Genomic DNA, 15348 nt, shown 5'->3' on the forward strand with positions numbered 1-15348 from the left:
AGAAAAACATTTCAATTTCTAAAGCTTTGCAGAAATGTAAGATATTCTTTCATTATTACCAAAGTTGGCACTGTTTTTTCACTTGGTAGAGTTAAGTCACATACTTTAGCTCTAATAAAATATATTCAAACATGAGTACTTGATTTTTCCTAGTTTTATGCTATGGTAATTATGTGCAGCTTCAGGCAATATTTAATTAAGAATTAAACCATACTAATCCTTTAAAAACCCTGTTTTTCTAAAAGTAAAAAATCTGAAACATGTTTTTCCTCCCCCAGAACTTTGATGTTCTGTAATTTCATGTTCTTTGTGAGCTAAAGGACTTGGAGCTGTGTGTGTGTGTGTGTGTGTACTTGGAGAACAACACTCTGTGGAGTTTAAAAGACTTAACAGCCATAATTAAAATGGCATCACATTCAAAAGTATATCTTGAAGGTGCTTCTATTCATGGATAGTAAGATTCAATTCTGACAAGATGCTAGTTCTTCCAAACTTGATCTATGGGTTCAATGCAGTCCCAATCAAAATCCTAGCAAGTTGTTTTATAGATATTGACAAACTAGTTCTATAGGGAGAGGCAAAAGACTCAGAAGAACCAATACAATGTTGAAGGACAAGACCAAGTTGGGAGGATTGATGCTACCCAACTTTAAGACTTACTATAAAGCTACAATAATCAACACAATGTGGCACTAGCAAAAGAATAGACAAAGAGAATGATGGAACAGAATAGAGAACTCAGAAATAGACCCACATAAATATATTCAACTAATCTTCGACAAAGGAGCAAAAGCAATACAATGGAGCAAAGATAGTCTTTTCAACAAACGGTGCTGAAACAACTGGACATCCACATGCCAAAAACAAAAAACAAAAAACAGGGCTTCCTAGGTGGTGCAGTGGTTGGGAATCTGCCTACCAATGCAGAGGTCATGGGTTCGATCCCAGCTCCAGGAAGATCCCACATGCTGCAGAGCAACTAAGCCCGTGTGCCAAAAAAAACAAAACAAAACAAACAAAAAACAAATCTGAACAAATGCCTTACACTTTTCGCAAAAATTAGCTCAACACAGATCACAGACCTAAATGTAAAACACAAAACTACCAAACTCCTAGAAGATAACATGGGAAAAAGGCTGGATAACCTTGGGTATGTTGATGACATTTTAGATAGAGTAAAAGTATGATCCATGAGTGAAATAATTGATAAGCCAGACTTCATTAAAGTCAAGAACTTTTGCTCTGCTAAAGACAATGTCAAGGGAATGACAGGACAAGCCAAGGACTGGGAGAAAACATATGACTCATCTGATAGAGGACCATTATCCAAAATATACAAAGAACTCTCAAAGCTCAACAATAAGAAGACAAGCAGCTGGATGAAAAAAATGGGCCGAATACCTCAATAGACACTTCACTAAAGATATGCAGATGGAAAATAAACATATCAAACGATGCTTACACATTCTTTGTCATCAGGAAAATGCAAAATAAAACAACAGTGAAATACCACTACACACCTATTACAGTAGCCAAAATCCAGAACACTTGAGGACACCAAATGCTGGCTAGGATGTGGAGCAACAGGAATTCTCATTTATTGCTGGTGAGAAAGCAAAATGATACAGCCTGTCTGGAAGACAGTGTGATGACTGTAGTTAACAGTGTTGTATTGAGTTACTACATAGTAACTCAAAAGTTACTGTGAGCGTAGAGCTTTAATGTTTTCACCCCTAACAACAACAACAACAAACTGAGAGCGTAGAGCTTTAATGTTTTCACTCCTAACAATAACAACAACAAAATGGTAATTTGTGAAGTGAAGGATGTGCTAACTAACCTTATTATGGTAAACATTTCACAATATGTAGGTGTATCAAATCATCACATTGTACGCCCTCAACTTATACAATGTTACATGTCAATTATGTCTCAGTAAACTGGAAAAATATACAAAAAATATTTTAAGGCACATTTGGTAGTTATAAATGAGGGAGAAAATTCTGTCTTCATTACTGGCTTTGAGCAATTTGGTTTTAATGTGTGTTGCTATGATCGCTTTATATCTTTGTTCTTAAGGTTTGCTGAATTTCTTGGATCTCTGTGCTCATACTTTTTTATCAAATTTGGAAAATTTCTGACCATTATTTCTTGTTTAAATAGTTATCTTCGCCCCTTTTTCAGGGATGTCAATTATAAGTATGTTAAGACTCTTTAAGTTGTCCCAGCGTTTGCGAATCGGCACCTAGTGTAGTGCTACTGGGGTGAGTGAAAGGAAATGTATGGAAGGGCTTGGGAGGCAAGGTTTGATCAAAGGCCTATATCGAGGGTTTGGGTTCCTGAGTTTTCAGATTTCTTCGCTATGATTAGGTTATCACTGTTTACTAACTGTCTTCCCATAGAGACCAGGCAATAGAGGTGCTATCTCCTTCAATGTTTACATTTCAAAGAGATAGTTCCCAGGTCCTAGTGAAACTTTCCTGGGTTATAAAGTTGGCAGAAAACTGGCAGAAGATTTATGCTTCAAAGGAGCAGGGAAAGAATTTACAATTACAAGTTGTTGTTTTCAAAATACACACTGTAAGACAGTGAAAGCCAAGAACCTGTGGTCACAAATGAACCCCTCTAAAATTTAGTCAGGCTGAGGGGAGTATTAAGCCCTCTTGGTCACTTCTAATTCTATCCTCTTTGTTATTTCTGGGCTAGTTTTTTTTTTTTTTTTTTTAAGTTCTTTATTAGAATATAATTGCTTTACACTCTTGTACCAGCTTATGAGGTACTCCAAAGTGAATCAGCTGTATTTATACACATATCCCCTCCCTCCCACGACTCCCCTCCACCCTCCCTGTCCCGGCCCTCTAAGGCATCACCCATCATCGAGTTGATCTCCCTTTGTTACACAGCAACTTCCCACTAGCTATCTATTTTACAGTTGGTAGTGTACATATGTCTATGCTACTCTCTTACTTCGTCCCAGCTTCCCCTTCACCCCCCACCCCCCTAACCCCACGTCCTCCAGTCCATTCTCTGCATCTGCATCCTTATTTAGTCAGGCTGAGGGGAGTATTAAGCCCTCTTGGTCATTTCTATCATCTGTGTTATTGCTGGGCTAGTTTCAACTGATTGATTTTTCTCCTTATTATGAGTCATGCATTCCTATTAGTTTGCATGACATGCAATTTTTGATTGGACTTCTGTCATTAGAAAGTTTATCTTTTTTGGTGGCACTGAATATTTTCATGTATTAAAATTATTTTAGAGCTTTGTTCTGAGAGGTAGTCTCATTACTTGGAGATCTTTTGATCTTTTTTATCTTAATGCTTTAAAAGCTTGTTAGGTAAGACCAGAGTAGCATTTAGTCTAAGGCTATGTTTCCTACTGAGTATGGAGGCAAAACCATCCTGAGTCCTTTTCATAGTGATATGTGAATTATGAGGTATTCCACTTTGGCAGCTGGGAATTGGAATTATTACTGACCTTATGTGAGTCCTAGGGAGTGTTTCTTTTAATTTTTTGGGGGGGGGGGTTAGTTTTCTCACAAGTATGCTCAGATCACCACCCTGGTGAGTACCCTGCAGACCTCCAGGGTTCTCCTCTGCTGGTTCTCTCTGCTCTAGTACCTTTGCCCCAGCTACCCCTCAGCCCATCACTCCTAGCTCCACCCAAACTCGGGGGGACTGCCAGCTTCTTCCTTGCTTCCCCTCCCTACCCTGTGAACTGAAACTCCTCCCAGGTAGTAAACTGGCCAATTTTAGGGCTGTTTTTTTCTTTTCTTTCTTGTTTTCCATTTCTCAGGGATTGCTTGATATCAGTGTCTTTACGACAATTGTTTCTTCTATATTTCTTGTTTTTTAGTGGTTTCAGGATGGCAAATTTAGCTTCTGTGACTCCATCTTGTTCAGCAGTCAGTATCATTTTGAAGTATGCTTTTTTTTAATCTTGTTTCCCTTTAAATATTATTTTATGAAAAAGCAGTCCATTTTGATACAGATTGTGGGTTTATATATGTTTTGTGAATGTTTTGATAAGTCATGATAACCTGTTTTAAAATAACAATGTTATATTTTTATTAAAAATATTTTCTTCTTTACTGCATTAAAAGAACAAAGGTCATTACCCTTTTCTGTGTAACATTTTATTTTTTACATGGTTTCTAAGCTGTTAATCAACCTTCCTTTTACTAATTTATTGAGATAAATAATTTCAGTCTTTAACTTTCACGTAATATTCACATTGGAAAGTACTTAGCAAAAAATCTAGTCTATCTTCCTCCTTTTATGGAAAATAAAATAATTCGAGACCTAAAAGACTGACCATCCAAGAAAAGCTTAGCAGGACCACATCTAGAACACAGTTTTCCTCATGTGTTTCCAGTATCCTTTGACCACTCTGTTGTTATTCTTTCATTAAAAGGCTAGAAATTTTATTTGGAGCTTGTGATAAAGAAATAAGATTATTTTGTTGTTGGGATTTAGTATCTGAACTTGTTAGAAATGGATAACTCAAAAGTTAAGGGGAAAAAAAGAAGCATTTCCAGATTAAATTGGAATAAAGGAAAGTGATTGATTTCCCTGTTTATCAATCATTGTACAGGATAACTTCTTTCTATTCATCCAACAAGTTTGTATAAATCTCTCTCTCTAAATATATACCATATAGATTGAAAAACACCCACATATTGAACTATACCTCATTGTATTCACATATTAGATGCTTTATTTTATCTAAAATATGTTAGTTAACCTCTTCATGAAATACAAATTAAATTTCTCAGATGAATGTTCTCTGCAAGTCATGATTAATCCTGCATTGGCCATTGTGATCACCTTTTAACTTTGTGGATAAATGTTAAGAATAATAAATAATTCCGTAGGGCGCTAACTGGCTTTCCCCTGGCCTTTGAGTGACTCTGTAGACCGAAATCAGCTATCAGCTAAAATGTATAACCTTGGATTATTGAAGCAAGTAGTGAACCTGCACACAATGCAATTGGAAGCATGCGGTAGTGTTACAAAATGGTGGTTTTCAAATGACCTTTGGAATAATTTCCAATGGACACAATAGGGATATGTTATTTTTCATAATTTTGATTTATAATTTTAAGCCTTGATATGACTCTTGGATGAACTATTGTTCATATTCTTCTGCACGCCCACAACCATATGTAGAAGAAAAGGGCCAGCCTCCTATTATCCAACTATATACGAAAACAGAAAAATACTCTAATGAACCCAATGCCAATTATTGTCCCATGACCAATCATTTTTTTACCTCTGCCATCCCCATCCCCATTCCCAATTATATTATTCCACGTGGAAGCATTTCCATATATATCTCAAAATGTAAGGCCTCTTTTTTCTTAAACACAGCAAAACCATTTTCAAACTTAAAAAATTAACAGTAATTTACTAATATCAAGTACTCGATGTTCAAATGTGCAGTTTTTTAATAAACATCAATTTTATTTTCACAGTTGACTCATTTGAATAAAAATTCAAATGCGGCTCAGACATTTTAATTGGATATGTCTTTTTAAGTGTGTTTTAATATATAGGTTTTTCTTTATATTTCTTTGTCCTTTTTTTCCTTCTTATAATTTATTTAAAAAGCCATGTCATTTATCCTGTAAGGTTTTATTTTTGGATTTTAGCGATTGCATCTTATGGTACGACTTGCTATGTTTCTCTGTCCTCTATTTTTTATAAAATGGTAGTTGAATCAATGGGTTTGATGTGATTCAGTTTCAGGATGTCTTCCTAGGTGGTGTATTCTTCCCTTAAGAAGCACATGGTATTTGGATGTCTCTGTGGTGCTATCAGACTGATGCTTATTGCCTAGAACCATTGATTAATTAAGGGCTACAAAATTATGATATTCTAATTCTATTATTTCCCCTTAAGCTATTAGTTGGAATATTTAAATGAAGAGAATTTCTTCTCACATAGTACTTTGTGCATTTAGATATAGTCAGGATACATGATAGATTACTTTCCCTTTCTGTAGCAATTTACAAAATAATAAATTAGTTCCCTAGCATTCCCCAGTGCTAATCAAACTCGTTTTTTTAGTATCATTATGCATTCATGAATTTAAACTTGAGTGTGTTTTAATCTACTGCAATTATTATCCCTACTGATATTCAAAAATTCCCACATTTAGAGGGCAGACCCTTCTTAATATTGGCTACTGAGAACAACTGATGCAATCCTAGCAAACTTTTATAGTTTCCTTACTCTGTGGTGTGAGTACATATACCAGATATGCCAAAATATCCTTGTTTTAGATCTGGAATAAGCCGTTTCTTCAGAGTCCTGGATTCTTACAGAGGGAAATATCTCAAGACCACAGTCTGTGTGTAGGAATGTGCTGAGACGGTCATTCTTTCCAGGCCATTTCAGTGGAAAGAACTGGTAAATTTATAAATCTGTTGCATCTTTGTCACTCTCTTCTGTTCGTCACAGTTTGTTCATCACTTTTGGATATTTAGCATCTTATTTCTTTCTACCTTGTCTCTTACAGCAGTAGCTGTGGCACTTATTTGCTCTTGTGTTCCTTTTAGTTTAATTGGACGTGATTTTTCTTTTATTTCTAATTCTTTCCTGAATATAATTACATTTCTGAAGTTTTAAAATTCTCAGTTGCATTGCTCTTTCATGTTATTCCTAATTTTATCGATGTCGTTTGGGACACGTTGAAAAATTTGATTCTTGCTTTTTTTCTCTAGTGAGCATGTATTTCTAGAATGTGCTCACTGTTTATACCATATTCTCACTGTAGTTAAGATTATTCTAGTCCTCGTTCTTTTGTCCATATATAACACTACATATGATTCAACTGTGACCCTCTTCTGCTGCTCATTCTTAAAAGGATTTAGGGTTTTTTTGGTACATATAAGGGAAAGTGGGTGACTAAAGAAATGGTTTCTAGAGTCACTGCTCTAGAGCTCACTACTCTTAATGTTTGTGTAATGTGCCTGCCCCAAATTGTGGTCTCTTCCCCTCCAAAACCTCCTGGCTCTGTTCCCCAACTGACTCTACGGGTTCCCTTCTCTACCTTTACTGCCACTGTTCCTCTCAAAGCGGATTCCGTTCTCAGCATTTCCCTCCGAGGGGAGGGGCTGTTTTTGAAAGAAGTATTGTCGGGTTTTTTTCTTTTTAAAGAGGATATAGCATAGAGACTGTTCCATTTCTTCAGACTTTACAGTGGCCCTCTCACATATGCTCCCCAATTAGAAATCGTAAAATTCCGCTAGTTTCATCTACTGTTTTCATGTTGACCTGACACTTCCCAGGTATCGTCTGTTGTCAGTCTGGGGTTCTCCTGTCCTCAGATCATGCTACTTCCCTTAATTTTCTCAAGCAGGTGCTGGTCTCCTGCCATGCTTGAAGCTGCGAGTGGGTCGTCCTAACGCGCCTGTATCTTGGGATTCATAGGGAACACTTGTTACCTAATTTTGCTGGAGGCATCCATAGGTTTTTATTTTGTTATTTTCATCGCTCTGGCTGTTTTCATGGAGAGAGTTGCAGTCATTAAAATAATTCCTTCCACCACCACACCACTGCCTTCTTCTCACAAGTCCCCACAGGGTTAGTAATTTGGTTTTCAATCCCAGATGTCCAGCTTCCACATGGGGTCTTCAAAACTTGATCTCCCTAAGGAAGTAATTTGCAAGTGAGTTCCCTCAGCCCACATTACCCTCCACCCACTTCTCAAATGAGAGGCACATTTATCCCCCATCCCAGAAATGAGAACACCTACGGGGTGCCAGACACAGAGATGGTACACAGTATTGGTACTGAGAAATCAACTAACAAAAGGGTCACAAAACCTTTGGCATGCCAGGTGGTTCCTACTTTTCCTTTTCATGAAAATACTGGAATAGGACCTAATGGATTAGTCAGTTTATAGATAATAAAAAATAAATTTTGATGTAAAATCAAAATGTAGCTTTACCATAAATTTAGTAAGATACTAAAAAATAATCCAAACAATGACTCTGCTATAACAAAATACCTTTCCTTTCTGTCAACATGTGTGATCAACTTTCTCAGTGCTCATATTTTGAAAAGAATAAATAAAGGCGATGATAATTCTTAATTTATTCTATCAATAAGTAATTTCATCCATGGATACACAAACTAATTGAAAAAATGTGTCTGTTTCATAAAGAGATGCATTTCCAGTAAATGATTAGCTTATATTTAGTAATTATTTATCACAATATGTGCTGTCCCATCTTATATTTAAGCAACCATGTACCTGTAGTACTCATTAAGATAATTCAATCCAAAAGAAACTTTTTAACATTTGGAGCCTTACAGTTGTAATATATATAATACATGCATATTTTATATACCTATTTTTGTTGCATATTATAGAGTAAAAACATTTTCAAGTATAAACATATGTTATAGTATGATGATGTAAAGAAGGTGGAATAGGAATAAAAATTTAAGAAATAAAATTAACAATATAATTTTTTTGAACAGATGACAATGAATATCACATTTCTATGGGTTTTAGATATCATTGCATGAAGTGTGATACAACCATCCTATTTAAAGGGTCAATATTTAAAATTCACCAGAAATTTTATTTTTTGAATCTAAATAAATATAATATTTTAAGACAAACTTTAAAAAGGTAGAGGATACATTAGCATGGAAGAAAAAGAGTCTAAAGACCAATAAAATCAATTATTTAGTGTTTTTATTTGACTTGAAGGATACAGTAAAATTTGCATTAATCATAGTTAAACATTCTTTAGTGTTTTTACTTATTCTTTAAGGTTGAGGGAGGGATTTAGGTAAAGTTTACTTAAAAGAATTTTTGGCTAAGTTTTGGAACTATGATGTAAGTCATGACATTTGGGAGACTTCCCTGTACACTTACAGTTAATTCAAATTATTGGAATGAACTGAACCTTGCTGTTAGCTGTCTCTGGGTCCACTGCATTTGGGTGGCCTTCTATCAGGGTACATTTCCTTCTTACATTCCTCACCTTTCTTAAGAATATGGTATCCCTACCAGAACCTGCCTAACTTGGTCTTATATTCTGAACTAGTCGATAGTCAATACTTATTCCAAAAGCCAAATTATAAATGTATATATCAACATGAAGGCAATGGGTCAAGCCATTAAAGTGTGTTGACCAGAGTCAATCTGATTACAATGAAACAAATGACTCAAACTTCAGTGTGAAGAAGAGATTTGGGGGGCTTGAGCGATGATGAAACTGTTGTGAGTCTGCCATGGTAATCCAGAAGGAAATAATCAGATGCCCTAAACTTGATGAGGGGTGTGGAGAGATGTGGAGAGTTGAGAAATATACAAGTGAAAGAAATCATTATGCTTGGTGGTGATTAATGAATGTTGAATGCATTTTCCTTCTCCTATATTATCTGATTAAATAAGAACATATTTTTATTTATGTTACACAATATTTTTGTTTTCTAGACAGCTTATCCAGAAAGAGTTTTCCACTCTATGCTAAATCTAAATGTATTAGAGGAAATATTTACATGTAATGTTGCTAATTTTCCAGAAGCAAATTATGGCAGATATTTCTGAAGTCAGAGATATGATAAGTTGCCTGGTTTAACCTTTCACAAATACTGCAGTATGAAAAGAGGAATTTTAAAGAGGAGTTTTGGAATTATACTGTGATGCAATTCCAAAAAAAAAATACTATTGCAAGGGATTATACTTAACTGAATTTTAAATAAAGGGACAGAAACTTGGAAAATGCTTTCTAATGCTGACTCATTCATTTCATTAGATACCTTCTATTTCTGTCATTTTCAATTTAACTAATGTGACATATCATTTGCGGATGACATTCATAATTCTGCTAAATTAATAATCTTTACCATCTGCCCATCCATGACTTTCAATTTTTCATTTGCTAAATAGAATTTTAGTTACAACTCCATGAATTTAAACTAAAAGTTGAAGAGGTAAGTGGCAAAATTAAGGTGATTTTGAGTTCAAAAAATAATTTTTAAATGATCAGAACAACTCAATTTTTTAAATAGGAGGGAGTATAGTTGTTTCATTAGTGTGTTAATCAGGTTTTTTGTCATACTGTTTTAATTGCTTTACCTGTACAACATTTCATTGATTGTTTTTATTTTATTTTTTGCTCTTGCCTATCTGGAGTATATAGGAACCATGAGGTCAGAGGGGCTGGCTTGGAATAAGAAGTAGGAATAGGAGACCAGGACTGAGGATTATAGGACCAAGCAGCTAATAAGGACTTTGACTTATACTCTGAATAGATTGGGAAGCCTCTGGAAAGATTTGAGTAGTGGAGTTACATGATTTCATTTACTTTTTAAAAAGCTTTATTTGATTGCTGTTTTGAGAACGGGGATACAGATTGTGAGGAGAAGCAGAGAGTGTGACTATTATTAAAATAACTAAGATCACGGTGGTTGATCAGGGCAGTAGTGGTGAAGGTAGAAAGTGGTTGGATTTATTAGATAATTTGAAGGCTAAGTTCAATTGATTTGTTTTACTCTGAATGTGGTATATCAAAGAAAAAAAAAGCTAAGCATAAGTCCAATGTTTTTGGTCTGATCAAAGGGAAGGATGGAGGTGATATTTGTTGAGAGGCAAAGGCTAGCAGAGAACCATTTGAAGGAGAAGTAAATACTTAGTCTTTTCAAAGTGTTAAGCTTTGGAAGCCTACAGAAGTGATCAGTAGGAAGCTGGGTGTGTAGGTCAGAAGTTCAGGGGAGACCTTCAGGGTGGAGCTGGACATTTGGAGGCTGTCAGAGTTGTGACTTGTATGCAATACCATGGGTGCACATATGCTGTCCAAGGAGGGACTGCATCAGGGGAAAGGGTACACTCCAACATTCAACTCTGTCTTCTAACTTTTGTAGTAAATTTTTTCTAAAGGAAGAATGACTAGACACATTCTAAAAGCATTGTTTTATTGTTCGTTAAAATTTTGAAATTCATTTGTCCTTAATTTATGAATGCAATATATATTAAATTTTTTCCTGAAGATCATGATTAGATTTTTTTTGCTCTTTATTGGAATATAATTGCTTTACACTCTTCTACCAGTTTTTGAGGTACACCAGAGTCAATCAGCTGTATTTATACACATATCCCCATATTCCCTCCCTCCCGCGACTCCCACCCACCCTCCCTGTCCCAGTCCTCTAAGACATCACCCATCATTGAGTTGATCTCCCTTTGTTATACAGCAACTTCCCACTGGCTATCTATTTTACAGTTGGTAGTATATATATGCCTATGCTACTCTCTCACTACGTCCCAGCTTCCCCTTCACACCCCCCCCCGCCTCCCCAACTTCGTGTCCTCCAGTCCATTCTCTGCATCTGCATCCTTATTCTTGTCTTGTCACTGGGTTCATCAGTACCATTTTTTTTTAATTTTAGATTCCGTAAATATAAGTCTCTTTCATATCTTAAATTGCACCATTTTTCTCTTTTGTTTCATTTCTTTCTATCATATGTTCTGTTTCTTAATCTTGGTCATGTTTTTTCATACTCTTGGGATTCTTCCCATGTCCAGAGATCCTTGATTTTCTGCTCTCAATGATGAATGAAGATGGAATTATTTTAGGTTATTGATGTGGATTCCCTCTACTGTTGCTTATGAAAATGTATTTTCCTGCCTCTTTTCTCCTATGAGTGGTTTACTGAAAGTTCTGTTGACAATGGTAGGGTTTAGGATTGATCTAGTTCCCTGAGAAGTAATGATCAAAGTTTCAGAAGTTAATCTAGGGGCACTCAATTACCACAATGAGTTAAATTTTACTTTAGTGAACACAACCCAAAACATGTTTCTTGCAATTTGTTATTCTTTCTTTTAGCAAATTGACTTTTATTATTTTATTTTATTTTGGCTGGAGATTAAGCCACTCTGTGTAGTTAACTGATATGAAAGTGGAGTGAAACATGCATAGACTGCCTTCCCATGAACCTCGTAGCATAATCTCCTGTTCCCCTGTTTCACTCTTGCCTTCCTTGGTGCATTTTCCATGTTACCAATGCTGAACATGGAACCTCTATGTAGCTGGCAAATCAGCCCCTCCCTCCACTGTGGTCCATTTCTAGTATGTTGGCATGATGGTATCTTCTGTTATGCTCTCTCTGTTATCTATTTCTATAAGCTTATCGCCTTTCAGAAAATCATTATGACATTTACCTTTGTATCTACAGATGCAGTATTGGTTTATGATTAAGAACTCAGGTAATGAATTTGGCAAGAATATTCTCAAATTTGCTTCCTCCAGTCGTTAGCTTTGTGAATTTGGGAATGTTACTTAAGCCTAGTAAAAATATGGTTTATTTTCCTTTAAGGTAGAGGGTAATAATAATACCTAACACATAGGATTACTGTTAGCATTAAGTAAGAAAATATATATCAAGTCCAGTTCCTAGAGACTAGTACATGCTTAATATTACTATTAACATGAATAACATTATTCTAAAATTTTAAATAAGTGGTGTAATTTATTGTCGATTATATACAAATTATATAATTTTAATTCTAGAAACATTTATCTGCATAGTATAGGAAAAACATGTTCATAAAACAAAATAGCCTATGTGTATATATCTACATATATATACATATAAAATTTCATGATTCTGCTGAAAACTTCTAATTATGGGGAAAAGTCATTGTTTGCAGTTCTAGGACTTTTCTCACTCCTATGTTTATAGACTTTATTTTTTTACATCAGTTTTAGGTTCACAGCAAAATTGAATGGGAGGTGCAGAGATTTCCCATATGCCCCCTGCCACACTCACACATAACTCCACCATTATTGAGGTCGTTCACCAAAGTGGTGCAACTGGTAGACCTACAAGATACACCATAATCACCCAAAGTCCATAGTTTACCTCAAGGTTCACTCTTGGTGTTGTTCATTCTATTGGTTTAGACAAATGTCTAATGACATGTGTCCATCATTAGAGTATCGTACAGAATAATTTCACTATCCTGAAAACCTTTGTGCTCCACCAAGTCACCCCTTCCTCCTCCAAGCCCTGGAAACCACTGATCTTTTTACTGACTCCATAGTTCTGCCTTTTCTAGAATGTCAAATAGTTGGAATCATACAATACGTAGCCTTTTCAGATTGGCTTCTTTCACTTAGCAATTTGCATTTAAAGTTCCCCCATGTCTTTGCATGGTTTGATAGCTCATTTTTTTAAGTGCTGAACAATATTCCGTTTATTTATACTGTTTTCCTGCAGTGGTTTTCTATGACAATTTATTGGCATCTGTTATAGATGTTCTACATACGCTTTACCAGCATGAGCATATGGTACAGGTGCTTTTTTCCATTGCCCAAGTTTGTCTCTGTTACAATCTATACTCTATTTATACTTCATAGAAAATATATGTAAAAAGGATTACAAAAGTGCTATGGGACTAATATTCAAGACTGAAAGATCAGAATTAATTGGATTAGTTTAGAATCTGATCAATTATTAAGAATCTGTGGAGGTAACTAAGCTTCGTGCAATTTTCGATTGGTGAATTTAGGTTAATGGAGATTTGCTGATTTGTTTTCCAACAACATAAAATTTTTCAACTACAGGTGTAAAAAAGTACATGGTTCAACTACAATAACTATAACAGCAACAACAAAACCTACCAGGCTCCACACAGAAAAGGAAAAAAAAAAACAAAAACTGAAAGCAAAATGAAAGACTAATGTGAATTATCCTGGAACCAGCCTTTGTAATATCGTGTGATTATGACTTTAACTTTCTTTTTTCAGTTTGATGTTCTTCGTGGTCAACATAAAAATGAAGTGGAAGAAATATCAGGAGATATAAAGGAAGGATCAAAACCTCAAAACAGCAATGACAGAGTGATCTATGACTTAAGAGCAGAGGTAAGATATCGGATAAAGAGTAACGTACTAAAACATATCTGAAGGTTTAGATGATACACTGTCCTAAGAAGTATAACTGAGGAGTCTTTGGCTATTTTATAAAACAGAATGCTGCTGAGAATCAAGAAGAACGTACCAGTTTATATGTGATCTAAAATGCTGTGAAATGATGCTGGCCCAACACTATATCTGAATTATCCGAGTGTTATAAAGGCAAATTCTTTGACTGAAAAACCACCTGGACACCCCCCTACCCTGACCTCATATAAGGAACAAGCTCACCCCTCACTCCCTGAGAGAGAACCTGTTTCTTTGTTCTCATTTCCCCCACCACCCTGCTGCAGCAGGGACCCCAATAAAGCCTTGCCTGGAAAAAAAAAAAAACACCTATAGCTGATAGGTCTTACTGTAAATAAATATTTATTAAAAGTTTGATCAGATGCTAGATCTCATGTGTTAAGGTATTATCAGGAACATTGACATACTAGATTTGCTACATGTAGTTCCTGGTTGAATTCACACGGCCGTTGGCAACTAGCAGTAAGCAGACTAACCTCATCTTGGTTATAGTTAATTCATTTCTTAGGTGTGCCAAGTAAAATACTGGAAACATCTATTTTCCATTCCCACCACCACCAACGACAAATTAATTTTCACAGGTTATACACTGTTTTCTTTGTCTTGTTGATAAAGGAGGAATTATCATCCTTAGAGATAGGAGAGGAGATTGAATTATTTGTACTTTATAGAATATTGTGTTAGTGCATTAGAAGTGGGAAATCATAAATTATTTATTTTGTAACAGGTAATTCTGGAAGATGTCTTAGATACAAATGTGTAAGAACAATTCAGGAAATGGAATTAAGTTAGTGAAAAACATAGGTTGGGAGGAAAGTAATTTGTATTAGAAGGTTTCTTCCGTATAAAATTCTGTAAAGACTGAATTCACACCACAGGATGTTTTTATATTGGACAAACTTAGTGCAACGGAAAATGCATAGATTTTGGAGCAACAGAGGCTCCATCACTTATTGATTGCTTTATTCTGGTCAACTTCTTAAGCCTCTGGGTCTCAGTGTACAAATTGTCAAGATGGAAGTAAGCGTAATACTAGTTACCACACAGGAGTTTTGAAAAGATTACATACTGCAGGGGAAAAATTGTCTGAGGCAGAGTGCTTTCATGTTGGGAATTAGCTAAGATATTCAGGAGAATTAGGTCTTCCTGAGACTAGCTCTTCCCTTGCCACCTTTTCTAGGAGTCATATAAGGGGTGTTGGGGTGAGGGACAGCATATGGAGACATCCCTGATGAGACAGACTGGACTGTTGAAAACATCTCTTGCTAACCAAGAAGTCAAAGGGGAAAAAAATGATGGCTCTTATATCTTTGTTTTCTAAGAGGAAACAAACCCGCAGGATAAGTACCACATTTCCTAAGCCCTGAGATCTGAGAAGCACC

At 35.6% G+C, this 15348-nt stretch overlaps 1 protein-coding gene across 1 annotated transcript in view; it reads left to right on the plus strand.

The window, feature by feature from the left end:
* Window positions 1-15348, plus strand: part of CCDC102B (coiled-coil domain containing 102B) — a 251247-nt gene that overhangs the window by 68191 nt on the left and 167708 nt on the right. Inside the window, exon 5 of the mRNA XM_057700148.1 lies at window positions 13772-13888. Within this exon, the coding sequence (XP_057556131.1) occupies window positions 13772-13888 (117 nt within the window). The remainder of the gene's footprint in view (window positions 1-13771; window positions 13889-15348) is intronic.

This window comes from Hippopotamus amphibius, chromosome 11 (assembly GCF_030028045.1).
Source record: "Hippopotamus amphibius kiboko isolate mHipAmp2 chromosome 11, mHipAmp2.hap2, whole genome shotgun sequence".
NCBI lineage: Eukaryota > Metazoa > Chordata > Mammalia > Artiodactyla > Hippopotamidae > Hippopotamus > Hippopotamus amphibius.